The sequence below is a fragment of the Mycteria americana genome, chromosome 7, assembly GCF_035582795.1.
Source record: "Mycteria americana isolate JAX WOST 10 ecotype Jacksonville Zoo and Gardens chromosome 7, USCA_MyAme_1.0, whole genome shotgun sequence".
Lineage (NCBI taxonomy): Eukaryota > Metazoa > Chordata > Aves > Ciconiiformes > Ciconiidae > Mycteria > Mycteria americana.
The window spans coordinates 13,953,928-13,970,217 of NC_134371.1; the positions used below are offsets into that span (position 1 = coordinate 13,953,928).

At 48.9% G+C, this 16,290-nt stretch overlaps 2 protein-coding genes across 2 annotated transcripts in view; one reads left to right on the forward strand and one right to left on the reverse strand.

The window, feature by feature from the left end:
* Window positions 1–16,062, forward strand: part of LPP (LIM domain containing preferred translocation partner in lipoma) — an 826,113-nt gene extending 810,051 nt beyond the window's left edge. Inside the window, exon 13 of the transcript XR_012776441.1 lies at window positions 16,052–16,062. The gene's annotated coding sequence lies outside the window, so the exon portion shown is untranslated. The remainder of the gene's footprint in view (window positions 1–16,051) is intronic.
* CLDN1 (claudin 1) lies at window positions 1,287–11,564 on the reverse strand. Its single transcript, XM_075507138.1, has 4 exons — window positions 11,279–11,564; window positions 2,948–3,112; window positions 2,363–2,447; window positions 1,287–1,863 (listed from the first exon to the last, which is right to left on the reverse strand). Exons 1-4 carry the CDS (start codon window positions 11,499–11,501, stop codon window positions 1,701–1,703), a joined length of 636 nt encoding a protein of 211 aa, XP_075363253.1. The 5' UTR covers window positions 11,502–11,564; the 3' UTR covers window positions 1,287–1,700.
* Window positions 16,063–16,290: the final 228 nt, after the last annotated feature.

Genomic DNA, 16,290 nt, shown 5'->3' on the forward strand with positions numbered 1-16,290 from the left:
GAGAAGCAGAAGCCATGTGACCCAGCTCCAAGTACAGGCCAACATCAACTCAAGCCTGAAGCAAATGCTCTGGTTGGTTTCTTTTAGTAACTTTGATTTATGTTGCAGAGAGTCAGGTCAAACAGAGGTACAAGGCTTATACAAACCACCAACACCATGGTTGTGCATCACTCAGCCCCAGAGGCTCTCCCTGTCTACAGAAAGAAATCAGGAAATCTGATGCCTCAACACATACACAATTATAAAGCCTGGTCAGAAGCAACCAGTTTCCTTCTGTAGAAAAAGCAAGATTGAGCTTTGGAGAACTGGTACCATCCTTCTAGGAACTGTGAGACTTAACTCTGGACAGCCTCAGCGAGTGTTAGTCCAACACCAAGTGACTGGGTGTTTCAGAGGAAGGGTTGGGAACCTTTGATGAGCTGCAAATTTTTTTAGATATGACTTAATATGCAAGGATGGTTTTATCTTTAGAATGCTAGTTTCTTCCTCTTTGGTGAGCTTGGATTAAAAGAAGATGCCATAACCTTTGGGTCAGTTTCCTTGGAATTTGCCTTCATATCATCACTGAGAGTGTTTACAAGAAAGAAAAAAAAGACAGGATCAAATGGCAGCATGTGAGGTATCCTTGGGGAAACATCAGGGAGTGGCAGTGCATTCAGTTTGGTTTAACACATTTAGCTGCATAAGGCAAACAGATCAGTAATTAAGCCCAAATGAGAAAGACTCAAGGAAATAGGAGAGTTTGTTAAAAAGTGGCCTGTAACACACACAAGGGGGTAAAGCTTCAAGCTCAGTTAGGTACTAGGGTGGGAACATGGAGAAACAATCACTGGCAGCACTCGGTGTCTAAGGAACAGCAGCAACAGCCCCACCAGAGACACCCAGTGAAAACAGAAGGCAATTGTTTTTCTTTATAGCTCTTCCCTGGCAGCAGGGAAGCCTGTAGCTGCTTTGGGAGTTTCCTAACCTCTGTAGTTAGGATTTTACAGCCTTTGGTTCAGACACAATCAACTTACAAAATCTTGTCAAAAGAGTGGTGACATACAGTTAAGCCAAGCCACCTTCTGTTGGCCAACAGCATGTGCATGGACAGTTACATATATCAATTTAAGTAAGAGCAATTTAATTGTGTCTGACCCTTTGCTATGCCAATCTGCACAGAAAGGAAGGTGCTGAAGATGACAGTACAAGAGCATTTTAGATCTCTTCAAAAATTCCTACATGTAAAGTCTTTTCCCTAAAATTATGTTTCCCCTTAAGCTATTGGTTTCATCACTTTGTATATAATATATGTTCCTTTAATTTCTACACACATCACACTGGGCTCTAACTTAATGGGATATGGGACTGAATTGTCACCATCTATTTTTAAAAAAAACAACTAAAAAAGCACCAACATCCATCTAAAAAAAACAGTATCATTTTTCCCTTTTACTCCCAAATACTAAACTTCACCCAAGCTTGGAGGTTTCATCATTCCAGTGGCAATACCTATCAACCTAGGCTAGCCTTCCTCCATGGGCTGGGAGAGAAAGGAGAAGTTATGTCCAGTAGCAAAGAGGATTACAAAAATATACACATTTTTGGGAGAAGGCGGCGGCAGAACATAGAGTCTGAACTCTTCTCAGGACAGTGGCATTGTAGTGTCCTCTCCAAAATGCTTTCACTACCAGTACTGGTGGTTCCTCTTCTTTGTTTCATTATACATAATCCTTCCCTGTGGAGGGGGCATTTTTTGGATAGCCTCGGGTGGGTGGATATGAAGTTTCTCTCCGTGGACAGGAGCAGCAGAGGAAGGCTCCTCCCAGCATGGCCAGAGAAGCAGCTGCCCAGCCAATGAAGAGAGCTGATCCAAACTCAAATCTGGGGGAGAAACAAGGAAGAAAGTGAATACTACAAGTAATGTCTCTGGATTACAGTGTTAACATGTCCACACAAAGCAGAAGGGAGCTGAAATCAGGATGGAAGCGGCTTCCTGCAAGACAGCAGTTTGGAGCAGCCTGAGACTTTGCTGACCCTCAAAGCCCAGAGCTTTGCATGCTGGGTTAGTCCAGTCCATCAGCTCACCCTGCACAGCTGCAGCAGGGCCAAGCTCTGTGCAAACCAGGCTTTAAGCATTTAGTGGAGGAAAAACGCTGAAGTCACAGCAGTTAGGTCTCTGGCAGTGATGCTGCCTTAAGTCTTGGCTTTAAGAGCCACATGGATGACGAGATCTGGTCCTAATGCTCCTTCAGCACAGTATGAAGCCAAGCCAGCTACCTCAGGAAATTCCCTTATTTGTTTTCAGCCACTGCTACTCAAAACTAAGCCCTGTGAGCATTTGTCATGCTATACTATAGTGCTATATCAAATGGGTCGGTACCTGGTGTTGACAGGGGTGAAAGGGTCATAAAAGGCCCGAGCCACTCTGTTGCCGTACCACGACGTGGCCACCAGTGCTGCCAAACCTGTGCATGAAGGGAAGACAATGTCATGCCTTAAGAAGAAATCCAAAATAAACAAAATCACTGCAAAAACTGCATGTAGCAGAACCAGCATCTGGAGCAATACTGAGCTGCTGCCACCCTGAGAAGATCTGAGCTGTTACTTAGTGCTGCTTGGGAGAGAAGTTAAGAAAGGATTTGAGGTCACCCACAGTTACATCACACCGAAAGCAGGACTGCTGACAGCCTTTCACTGAAGCAAGGCATACAGATCAAACTCAGCTCCGCTAACAGAGATGGAAGGCATGCAGTCCATATAGAAAGCATAACGCTAGTGCCAAGAGACCTATTTGATGGCTCAGATAGCCAGCAGCTACTGTGCCAAAGTCTGCTAGGGAATTCCCAGCCCAAAATGCTCTTGGAGCAATGACAGCAAGCCCTCCCCATCCTCTCGCATCCTATGCGGGATAACTACCATTTAGGAAACAGCACATTTAATATTAACACATCTGTATGTTACCAACCTGCAATGATGAAGATCACCCCACCGAAGACAGCCATCCGCATCTTCTTCACCTGGTCATCTTCCATGCACTTCATGCATTTCATGCCAGTCACAGCAACAAATACAGCGACAAGGCCCAGAAGTATTGCAGCCACCATCAAAGCCCGAGTGGCCTGCAGACTGCCTAGAAGACATTAGGATTTGAGTTACCACAAAGCAAACTCAAGATACAAATAGAAATTCAAATTACTGGGCTCAGTAACCATGTGTCAAAATACTCTGCTCCGTGTTACACAGGATACAGCCAAGCAAGACATTCCTTTTTAGCTTTAAGCTCCAAGAGGCTGTCATGCATCAGGATCAGAGGACTCAGCCTCTTCTAAAATGCATGGCAAACAAGGGCATGCAGCTCTTTGCAGGAAATGACCTGGGAATTGCCCTCAGACATCTTTTGTTCCTTGATAATTTGAATCCCAATTGGAAGGGCATATCTGTTTATCAAAAGAAGTATTCAGATTTAGGCTCTACCTTGACAAAGCATTTAGGCACATGTTTTAATATGAATAGTGCCATACATATGAATTGTCCCACAGCAGACAGCAAGGCCCCTTTCTTGCTCAGTACTTCCAAAAACCTGTCTCTTACACAAATACCTCAGTGCTGATTTAGGTATTTTTGCATTAAATCCTCAGTTTGAGTCCCAGAGGGTACAAAAAAAAACCAACTGCAACAGAAACAGGATTTTCCCAGCCAAGTGAAAAATGGGGGGTGGGGGGGCATCTACCTAAAATATTTAGCTTATTAGACTCAAAGATATTCAAATGTTTTAAGAGCCTCTTGTGCTTTTGAAGAATTAGAGCATGGAGTGATGCCTCCCATAGGCAAGGGTTGTGTTTGCCTGGGTTCTCAGCAGACAGTCTCAATATACTTTATCCAAGATTTGGCTTTATATTGACTCATCTGAAGGCATGGACACACTAACCTTATGTACATGAGCTACTGAATTCAGATTTTCTTGATACCAAAGGAGAAAGAAAATAACGACATAAATTAAGTCATTACTGATAAAAAAAGCCCAGGTAACAAAACACCTGAATAGCAGTGAAATAAGAGCCTGAGCTTTATTGTCTGGCAAATCAGGTTTGTTTGAACAGCATGGATTTTAATATACAGTCCTGTTTTATTATACAGATCTGGGAACAAACAGGGCTGGTTAATCAAAGGAACAAGGTCCCAGGAGCATGCTGTAACCAAGGCAAAAGTGTCCCCTGACACAGAAGGTTATCCAGTGACACATGCACAGTTTTAGCAAAGTATCACCAGAATCTGTCCCCAAGTCTGGAGCTCACCCCTCAAAAAGCTCAGACTGCATTCTGCTAGAGCTCTGCAAACCACTTCTGGCTTGGACTACTGCAGCTGCAAGACTTAAGCCTACAACACAGCACCTGCAAACTCATCAGTCAGCACTCAGCCCTGGTGTGGCGAACACAGAGCCTGCACTACAACGGGCTCTTTGGGTCAACCTGAAACACAGACAGGAGTTCCAATCTGATACTGGCCTGGAGGGTAGCACAGCCGCACGCCTATCCTCTGCAGCTTCTTTACACTTTGTCCCACAGCACTGCTTGTGCAGGAAAATTCTTGTTACCTACACCAACAACAGGCTATCATGCTCTAGTTCTGCTTTAAAACAGATCTGGACCAGCCTCTATGTACACAACCTTGTTGTTCTGTAACTAGATTATTAAGCCTGTTAAACACAGTACAATAAAAAGGCGATATTCAGAGCAATAGGAAGTGACACACTTTCATAAGAAGAGAGTCTTGGCTTTCTTGAGAAAAAAATCCCACAATCAGCTTGGCTAAATGTCATCTCCCATTTCCTTCAAAGGGGAAGGGTGACACACCTCTGCACTGCCCACGTGTTAATCAAAACCCATCTGCTGCACCGATTGCAGAAACCCATTTATAAAGCCATTTAACACTTTAGCATAAATCACAACAGCAGTATCCGAATACATTTTTAAGAGATTTAACTCCCATGTCAGAGATTACACTCTAAAAATAACTTCTAGCTTACAAAAGTTATGCCAATTTTCAGAAAGACTTCAGCTGACAGGTTACCACCCAGACAACCCATTCAGCTGCCATACATGAAAAGCTAAATTGTGCAATACAGCAGCTCTGGAGAGGCCAATGGCTGAACACTAGTTCATACTTTGCATGGGAAATGACATTTTCTGCAGAGCTACCAAATCTGTTTCATCAAGTCTACAAGTAAGTTGGGCTTAGTCTTGCTGCAGAAGTTATAGGAGAGGGTTTTGAAGGAGTTCTTTCAGGAGGCTGAAAATATGAAATGTTATCTCAAACAACTAGAAAACTAGTTATAAGGGTGGGAAGAGACCTCTCACCTTCAAACACAGTACTAAGGGACAAACACAGGAAGATGCTTGAAAAAGTTTCTATGACCTCAGAAGACCTAGCTATGAAATCTGCTAAAATCTCAAGATGTACAGGTATCAATTGGATGCAGGCCACAACAGCTTTGCAGAAGCAGCTGAACAAAAAGCAGCATTGCGAGCATTTCCCAGGGCTGCCTGCTTTCAGCAGCAGACCCTGAAGGAACATCTCCTGGTGTCCTCACCCCACCCTTATCCATGGCACAAGAGGACAGAGGCATTTAGGAAACTTGCAGTAGGACAGAAAAACAGGTTGGAGTATTTGCAGAACAGACTGTCCCTTAGCCCAAGAAGTTTTAATGTGACATGACTGTATTAGCCAACCATCCTCCTCGCTGCCCAGCGCTCATAGCACATGCTGGAAGACAGGGCTTTTGTTTTGCAATGTGTGCAGTACATTGACTGCAGTTAATCATCATACAAGCTCTTAGTTATTATGTACACATTAACAACCACATTGTCAATGGAAGCTGCACATCCAGAGGCTGAGAAAACAGTTTAATATTAGTTCTGTTGTTCACATGGGCCTTTCCAGGTGCTTTATAAATAGCAAATGATATAAGCATAATATTGTCTTAACCTGCTAAACAGGACTGGCTACCAACAACAAGCAGAAGTACTCTACAGAAATTTAACTTTCTAACTTCTATCATATTAGAAAGAAACAGGTTTTCCCCCCACACTCCTTGCTGCTGCCTCACCAACAGGAACAGGTAGTGCAACGCTTGGAGCCTCCCATGCCATACACCACGGCTGTCGGATAGCCCAGGCAGTCTCAGCAGCCCTTGGGGGAAAAAAACAGTCCTGCACAAGGCAAGACAAACTGGCCTGGTACCCAACAACAGCTGTCAGATGGCAGCAGTATTTTGTCAAAATAAACTACTATTGACTCGGAAGCCAAGCCTTTTTATTGCTGGTTAGTAATGGGAGACCTGGCCTGAAAAAACCTAGAGCAAGCAAGTAGCAAGTACTAAAGGACAGAGGCTTAAAACTACTGAGGATAGTTAATAACAAATGCGAATTCTGCAAGCCGTAAAACACTAAGACCACAAAAATGACACAGCAGCTCACACCTGTTTCACATAATGAAACCAACTTTTTAAAAACATGCTAACAAACAGCTCTGACTTATTGTTAATGGGTTCGGACACAAACTAAACTGCATCATGTATCTGAAGCCTACATAAGACTTTTTACTTCCCACAACTATCATTACCCAACACAGAAGTAATTGGTGGCAACTGCTTAGTTATAAAAAAAGGACTTCACCAGCATATGCTTGAGGTTATTTTTCTGTTATCACATTTCCTTATTTATTCTGTTTATATCATCTAAATTATAGAAAAGCTGTTGGGCAAGTGCCGTAGGATTTTTGTAATGCCTGTTTGTAAGACAAAACTGCTGCAATAGCTCTGTGTGCAGATTATTTTCTGATAGGGATGCTCATTGACTGCCTTGTTCATATTTAAACTATGGACTTTTTCTTCCCTTCTCATGGGCCTTCATGCAACCAAGTGATGTGTGCAGCTCCCTCTAATCTGCAAGTGAAGTTCCCCAGCAGTTACAAGCACCCCTATAGTGTCAAAAGCATGTTACGCTGTCCACCTCCAAGAGAAGTCAGCAGCCTTCAAAGCCTTCCCACTGCGGTTTCATGAAAGTTGAATTTCCCTGAAGGAGCAGGATCTGAGATCCTGCTGTTCTGCCCTGCTAGCATGTGAAAGTTACTTTTGTGCAGCAGGCAAGGGAATGAAGATCTGAGCAAGCAATAACAGCTTCAGATAAATAACAGCTTTGCAGTCATTCTGCCTGGACCCAAAAGCCTGCTAATGGCTTGGAGGCTTTCAATGCTCTTACCAGCCCCTGCAAAGACCCTGCACACCCATCACCATCAGATATTCCAGTCTGGACTCCTTCAAAGCACCTCCCCACAAGTCCAGAAGACTGTACAGAGGAATCTGGGCAGCACACAGACTCAGACAGCATCATGTTTCTTGCCGAAATGGGAAGGCTGGGAAGTCCTCACTGCATGTCCAGTGCAAAAGCAGCAAGTTCAGTAGGTGCCAGTGGCCTTGTACTCTGCCCTCCTCAAAGCAAATAAGGTTCAATGCCCTCCTGCAGTCACTCAAACAGCAGAGAAAGCTTGCTGGTAAGACAGGCAACACACAGTACCACCATTTCCAGATTCCTGGTCAGAGGAGACCTGGGCAGCCTGTTTCCCCACGAAGCCTGGAAATTCCCTTACCAAGAGATTTAGTAACACAGAGTAACACTAGCTACTAAAGCTGCTTAGAAGCTGCTCGTAGAGCAATAAAGCCAGTCTATTGCAACAGACTCCCATCCCCTCTTGCAGACACAACAGGGCACCACACAGGAACAGCCTCGGTGGCATTCCAAGTAACACTCTACCTTCTCAAAGCGCGACACAAGCGAGACTGCTTTATCACTCGATCATGATTTTTCATGAGGAAGGAACAGGGATTGAGAAACATGGGAGCAAATTAACCCTTAACCCACATGAAAGCACAGATACCAGCAGGTTCTACCTGCTTACTCCAGACCTAAAGATGGAGAGAGGTGACCAATTATTTGGACACATTTGTCCCTCCTGCTATAGTTTTGTCCCTCCCTGGGCCACCCTCCCAACTCCCCCACCATCACCACAGGGCAGCAGTAACTTGAGCATAAAACCCTTCCTCCCCCCATCTTCTTCCCCAGCTCCTAGAACAGGCTCAGCTGGGGTGGTAAAGATGTAGGAGGGAAGATTTCACATGTTTGACCCAGAGGGCATCCAAACCCTTGTTTATTTTCTGGGCTAGGGCACAAAGGCTCATTGTAGATGTACTAGGTTTGGTGATGAAGTGGTAGATGAGTCTCAGCTTGTCTCAAGTACATAACATCTCCCAGCAAAATCAAACAGGGCAATGAGTATCTTCAGCTAAAACAGCCTAGAAGGGACCCAGAACAACCTCTACTCTGAACAGGAGAGTGTGGTTAGGTGGGGCTGAAAGCTTCCAGAGACAGGTTCCAGGAGCCCTTCTCCCTCCTGTCTGAGACCATCCCCCTGAGACCCCGGAGGAGCACAAAGCTGAGCTAAGCTCCATGGACGGTGCTGGAGGGCTACAAGAACAATGCTGAGGCTGTGCAACAAAGCCTTGTTGCAAGGGTGGCTTTTGTTGCCTCTATGTCTGCATGTGGCCACGCACTGCTTTTCACGTAAGCCAGCAAAACACAGCCTTTCTATTGCCTGAATAGGAGCACTGACATAAGCCCTCAGCTGAACACAGCTGCGGGAGAAGTGCCAGCACGGGTGTACTCCAGCAGCGTGGCCACACGGGAAGCTGGAGGCCCCTCAGTTGGCTAACAGTGCCCATCAGCTTGTGCCAACCCCATCTCTGACATACAGCATCAGTCCAAGCAGCCAAACACTGACACATCTAGAGGAATGGCAATACCCAAAAGCTTGCTGGCAAAGCTTTCCAGCATTCCCACAACCATGAATTACTGCAGGTGTGAGGAGATTCAGTTCTTTCTATCGGGACAAAGTAATTGCAGATCTGAGCCTCTCCCATCAGTGCATGAGGCTCAGAGCATTCAGGGCATGTGAAGCTCTGGCATGAAAACATGGCCAGGCAGAAGTTTTTCTGCCCACATAGCTGTACCACCTTCACCATGACAAATGAATGCAGTAAAGCACCTGTCCCAGCGTGCAGCTGTTGAATTGGGTATAAATGGGAAGTTTTTGCATCTCCACCCAAAACAGCACTGCTGGTCCCTGCCCAAGCCTACGTGGCTGCAAGACCTTGAAGGGAGACCAGGCAGGGAAAACAGCAGAGAAGGTGTATGTCCCTAAGCGTGATCTGCTTTCAAGCGGAAAAGGCACAGCCTAAGCAAGCTGGGGTACCGAAAGAACAAGCAGTCCTTTAACCAGCCCTCGCTGGCTTCCCCAACGAGGAAAGCATCCCCTGCGATTTCCAGATTTCTTGGGCTTCCTGGGAATTTTCAGGCAAGCATGTCCTGCAGGGCCAGGGGCTCTGCAGGAGCACAAAAGGCCACTGATAGCTCAGCCTCGGTCCCTGGTACCTCACACCTCCCTCCCCCGCAGCCCGGGAAGAGAAGAGCCCTTATTGTTTGCACGACAAAGGTGAGGGGAGCAGCTGGTTTTCAGTACTCAGCCATGAATGGGGCAGGTCTGGAGGTCCTGGGGCAGGTTTTTAGGAGTCTGTTCAAGCCAGGCTCCGCATCTGATTCTGCAGGCAGGTCTCATTTACAGCACAATGGGCTGCAGCCACACAGCCCCCGAGGCAAGTTTACCTTTCGCAACCCATCCAGGGGGTGGCTGGAGATTCCTCAGCCCTGCTGGCATCTTCGCCCCCCACCCCCAGTGCGAGATAAGAAGCTTGAAGCTAAGCTTATACATAATTACTATTCAAACCACCCCGGACTGCATGCTTAGCCCAGCCCTGATTATCCACAGCTCTGCACCCTGTTAGTGCTAAGTGGGTGCACCGCACTCCTGAAGGGAGTAATTTGCGCCTCTGCCAGCTGCAGGGCCCACGGGTGTTCGGGGCAAGGGAGCAGGAGTCATTGATGTGGGCTAGCAATGAAGGTGGGGCCCGGGGTATCCGGCTTCACTGTGTGACACACTGGAAGGGTTGGTGGCAATCTAACTTGGGGATACTCCCAATGGTCCCCGGCTTATGTGAAACGGCCTGCCCATTTCTTTGGAAAAGAGGTGACCAAGGTGGTAATTACTACTTTATTAATTAGGGAGGGAGAGAGATGAAGGTGTTCCAAGACACTACAGGACTCGGGATGAGGGGAGGGATATTGAGAAAGGATTTTTTTTAACCCCTTTGGGTGTCACCGTAAGTTATACGCTCCAGCGCTCTAGAAACAGCCCTCACTGGGGCTCCAGCTCGGCGTGACCGCCCCGAGTGACACCCCAGCAAGCCAGGCTGCAGTTCCTCTATGTATGAGATGGCTTCGCCATCCAGGACAAGGTAAGAGACCTAGATATTACCTCGATGCCTAAAAACTACAGGCAGTGCTACCTGGGCTAGAGTCCAGCTCACCTGCCAGCCCTTTGCTTAAGAGTCCCACGGGAGTAGCAGCGGCTTTCCCAGAGAACAAAAGGCCAAAACAGTCAAACGCAAAAAGAAAAGGATCCGTGCTCGAAAAGACCACTTCAGCACCGCCGATGAACTTTCCTTCCTGCTGAGCCATGCCCAACGCAAGCAGTCCCTGTCTGAACTTCTACAGCCAAAAGCTCTTGTTCGCAACCACGGCGCTTCCCCGAACACAGGTGGAGGATCTGGCCCTTCCCCTCCCGGGACGTTTTTCTGGGGGACGGGCAAGGGGCTGCGGGACGGCTCCCCCCGGGTGCCGCCCCGCCGAGCCCCCCTCCCGGGGAGGCAGTACCGCCGCGGGCAGCGCTGCAGCAGGCGCGGCAGAGCCCCGGCTGCCCCGAAGGACACTCACCGGGGGAATCATCCTCGGCCCCGGCGGGGAGAGCCACCGGGGAACCCCAAGAGACACGCATCTGAGCCCCGACGGGACGATGGGTGACCTCGAGCCCTGCACCTTCAACCCCGAAGGGACAGGCGGCGTAGCTCCGACGGGACAGAGACCTTGAGACCCGACGGCACCGGCACCCCCAGCGGGACAGGCACTGGGCGAGATGGGGCGACAGGAGCGGCACCCTCAGTCCCAGCACTTCACCTCGAGCCCCGACACGACCGGCACCGGCGTGGGGGTAATGACCCTACGGGACCGGTACCCGCAGCACCGACCCGAGAGGCATTGGGGTGGAGGGGACGACCCCGACGGGACGGACACCCCCAGCCCCAACGGGACGGGCATCCCAACACCCGCACCCCCCAGCCCCGACTTACTCTCCAGCTTGAGCAGCGAGTCGTACACCTTGCACTGGATCTGCCCCGTGCTCTGCATGGCGCACGACATCCACAGCCCCTCGTAGAGCGCCTGGGCCGTGACGATGCTGTCCCCCGCGTAGGATGCCATCTTCCACTGGGGCATGGCGGTGCTGATGATGATGCCGATCCAGCCCAGGAAGGCCAGCACGAAGCCCAGGAGCTGCAGTCCCCCGCTGGCCATGTCTGCGCGGAGCCGGGCCGGGGGGAGCGCCGGCGGAGGGTCGCTGCGAGGGGAGCGAGAGCAGGCACCCCGCTCCGCGCACTGCACTGCCGCCCGCGCACCGCCCCGCGCAGCTTTTAAAGCCGCGCAAAGGGCGCCCCCTGGCGGCCGCGCCCCCGCCCCGCCCCGCGGGGTTTTCCGCGGTGGGACGCGGCCCCTCGCACCCCCCCCGCCTTCCCCCGCGGCGAAGCCGGGGGAGCCGCCCTGGCAGCTGCCGCTTCCCCCCCTTCCTCCCTGGGGCGCAGCGGCGGGGGGGGATGTCGACACCCCCGGGATGGGGGGCAGCCAAACGCCCCCCCCCCACACCCCGGGGAGTGACCCCCTGTCCTTTCTGTCCCCCCCCGGGCGTGCCAGGGATGCTTTGGCACCCTTGGAGGTTTTGGCACCTCCGAAGGGCGCTCTGGTTGTGCTCGCGGGTCTCCTCCTTTCTAGGGCTGGGGGCCCTGAGAGCACGAACCCACACTCACCTTCCTTGGTCTCGCTGCCTGTTGCTGTCCTTCAGCAGCCGGAGCTACAAGCTTCCCTTTCGGTGAGGACCCCCTCCCTGAGCCAGCACAGCGGCCGGGAAAGGTGGAGACTGGGGACACTCCTGCTGGTGTCTGTGACCCACCTTCCCCAGCCCACCCCAGAGCCCCACTGCAAGGCAAGCGCAGGGGGCATTTCCCGCCTGGCAGAGTCACTGCCCGGCTCCCCGGGGAACGCAGCCCAGGCGGGAATAAACTGCTGCCGAGGAAGCAGTAGAGAAGTCATGGAAATGATCAGTAGCATGATTTTAAAGGGCTTCCAAAGAGGCAGCTGAGCAAACACTCATCATCCATGTACAAATGCTGCCAGGACCCTAAATCCAAACTTTTGAATCTACCATTTGAATAAGGACGATGTGCTGTACATCTTCGCATTACTGGGTCTCTCTTAAAGGAGAAATTTCGATTTTTGAACGCTTCAGTGATTTACTAAGTTTTATTGAACAAGGGGATTGCAGACCAGGAAGGAGTGTCCTCTTTCTCGGGCGTGTATTTGTCCAGTCACTATAGGTTCCCCTTTCTCCTACGTGAATATTTGAATATTGACAGGTCCGGACTCAGAATAGGCGGAGTGAGGAAACACTGTCTCCTTCGGAGCGCCCGAGGAGCACACGGCATGGTCTGGGTGGTGCTGCCTGCCTTCACCACGGGCTGGATGGAGGGGATGTTCATCCTGGACCTGCTGTAATCCCAGGCTCTGAGATAAAACAGGTGATAATTACTGATAAAGGTCCTGCTGGAGGTAGGGATGGGGTTGTATTGTTTTGACACCGTGGTTTGCTGCATTCTGATGACTTAGGAGATTTTGCTGGAGCTGCTTCCTGAGATTTGCAAACAGACAAACAAACAGACTCGTGATTACCTGACCAGTCCTGTGCAATGCCAGGAGGGTCAAAGGGGAGAAAAGCAACCGCGATCCCGCCACACCGGGCAGAGACAAAGCAAGGCTGGTTTGCACTGAAAACACTTGCAGCTGTCGGTCCCCAACGTCCGGGCAGCAGCGCTGGTGTGGCGAAATCCATCCTAGTTACCTGGTAGCAAACTTTTCCAGTCGTGTCCTTTTTCACTTGCAAAGGAATCAGGGAGCTGTGAATCTGCAGCTGAAGAAAATGATGTTTTCCTGGGTCTCTGTGGGCCCTAGTTTTATAGTTTTGGAAGTGAAGAAGAGGAAAGCAGCAAAGTTTTCTTTGGCAATGCAGAGATAACATAAGTAGATGCACATCTCTCTGTATGCATCAAGAACTCTACTACAGGGAGTAGAGAAACCAGGGTGGTGCTGGCTGTTGGAGCTGGTCCCTGGGAGGAACAATTCCTTGCCCGATGAAGAGGCAGGACAGAAACCCGTGAGAGCCTGAGGAGAGCAGGGTTAGAACTGTCTGGATTTGATCATTGATGTCTGAGTAGTCATATCAGTCCAATAATGTCCATCTACAAAGGAATGTGCAGTGTTCCCAGGTGCTTCAGAGTGCTGAACTGACTCACCCCTCTCCTGACACTCCTGCCACCCCCCAGACAGATCAGGCAGCTCCACGCTGATTCCTGCACTGTGAGGTCAGCTCTGGACAGGGATACAAGTTCCAAAGATGCTTTTAGCAGACTTAGATCCTTTTGCTGCATGCTCTGAGCAGCCAGGAGGGCGAACAGAGATGTTTTGTGTGGGAAGGATTTGGGCTTTCTACTGAACCTTCTAGGAAAGTACAGGGAGGAGTCCTGGATGGCAACGGTCCGACTGCACTTGCACTGGCAGGGACATCAAGAGTGGTGTTGAGGAGACGCATGTAAGCAGGCATGCAGGCATGTGCTGTATGATGTAGCACTCTGCTCATGCTGCTGGCTCTTGGAAGGACTGCAAACCACGCACACCCTGTACTTGGGAAAAGCTGGGCTTAGGGTGTGTTCCTGAGGGGCTGTGCAGCCATCCCATTGTCCCTGATGGGTGCTGCACTGGGCAGTGTTACTGGGTGAATGCATGACAGAGTGGCCTTGGGTCAAACAAAGCCGATGAAAGGCAATACTGAGATACACCCATGTGCTCTGGGACCTCCCATAGTCCACACAGGCTGCAGGACAGGCTCTTGCCTGTGTCTTTGTGCACACTTTCTAGGCACAAGTTCTGTGCCTGCATCTTGCTTTGTGGAAGTGAGAGCATGTAGACAAGTTGCTGATGTCTCTTTGACCATTGAACACCCCTGACAATCCATATAAACACTTCTTGCCCGGAGTCCCAGCTTCATGAACACCCAATTTATATTTTGCTTTCCAGGGACAGTTTGAAGTTGATACCTATTACTCACGTTTCATGAAAGATTTCAAAACCCAGCAAATCTTTCTGTGGTCATCACAAGGAATTTACAGAGCAAGATAAACACTAAAACTCCGCTTTTGCCCTTCATCACTCATCAGTGTTCTCAGCGTTCTGGAATTTGCTGAGAATTTTACAGCATCCCTAAGATCATCAAGTCTCCTATTCTGGACTTCCTTCCTTTCTTTGAGGCATGAAACATATCTTCTTTCTTTTCTTTAGATAATTTTCCGCACTGGTTCAATGGGCAAAATAAACCCCCTCTTTACTCAATAATCACTGCCTTTCCTCCTCTGCCTAAGATTCTTTTTTCACTGGAAGTCCCAAAGAGTCTTCACTCTGTTTTTGCCTATTTTTTCTACCTGACTTTTGGGGAAATACCATTCCTTCAGATCATTAATCTCAGCTGAAAGACCTGGGTTTATCCAAGATGTTGCAATCTTCTCTGTATTCTCTAGGCTAAAGGTACTCCAGTACTGACAGTCCTTAGTGACTCGCCTGTTCTTAAGTAAACATGTGAGTCTTCATTTTTTGCCCTTTACAAACGCAGGATCAAGTGAGAAGAGGCGTGTCTATAGACAGTTACTGAAATCAAACTGGGATGTTTTAGTCTGCAGGTAGATAGACTCCTTTAACTGTTCATAGAGATTTTCCTCATGTGCAACAGTCCTTGATGCACTGAGCAAATGCTTAACACCTTGGTCATGTCGCTCCTTTGGCTGTTGTTAGTCAGACCAGCAGCCTCACCTCCATACTCAGCAGAGATTTGTGCTTTGTGGGTAGTAAACGATACCTGTTTCCTTTCCTGGCAAAACCAAGCTTTAATGCTTGCCAGGACTTGAAGGTGAGCAGCCTGGTTTCCACTTCTCTCAAACATTTCTTGGGGAAGGTCTCACTGTGCAATGCCTGTGTTTGGAGAGCACGGGGTTGTGTGTGATCCTCTGTCATGGCATCCCCTAATGCTGGCCCCTGGGCTGCCCTGAATTAATCCTTGGGCTAAAACTGATGTGTTAGGGGGAAACATCTCATTCTGATTATAGGTTATTACAAGTAGGGCCAGGTGCACAGAGCAGGCACAGCTGCACAATCCTGGTTTCAGAGCGAAGACACAAGCTCCACATCTGGACCAAAAAATGGGAATGGCCAGACAACATCAGCTCAGCCCACTGTTTCTGGTGGCAGCCAGTTGTAGAACCAGGGAATAACACAAGCACATAGTGACACTAGCCCAAAACGTGTTGCAGCCCACCCTGAATATATCCTGTGCCAGTACCGGTACTTTTAACTTTAATTTTGCTCACTGGATTTTTCCTCCATAAATTTGGCTGGCTGTTTTTTGAAACTTTTGGCACTTGCAGCATCCTGCAGCAAGGATTTTTGCAGGTTAACTCTGTGTTTCATAGGAAAGTACAACCACTTGTTTCTTTTGAACCTTATGACTTGCTGTTTCATTTGATGTCCCCAAGGTTCTGGGAAAAAAAGGGCAGATTGCTGGGACCACATGCATTTAGCTCTAGTTTACATTGCCTAGAAAAAAACCTTAAAATTACTTTGTTGTTTATCTGCAGGCTGCTTTTGCTTCTCTCTCTCCCACTTACTCCCCCATCCATCCAGGAAGAAACACCCTTGCTGAACCTTAGCTCCAAGCACTATTTTGCAGGCAGCGCCCAGATGTCTTTGCCCAGATGTCAGGAGGATCTAAGACGGCTGTAAACCTTCCCTGGGATTAGTCAGGGATTGTGTCCAACCCAGTCTGCAGTGAGGGGCAGACGTTGTGTTTGGCCATGGTAGCAGCCAAAGATCACAGCTTGCAGGGCTGCAGAGCACAGCAGCACAAAGAAAGCTTAACCCTTCCTCAGCTGCTCGCTATTGCAGGACTGCCATGCAGTACAAAGTTTTAAAAAAGGTTGCTGGGAGAAGCCCT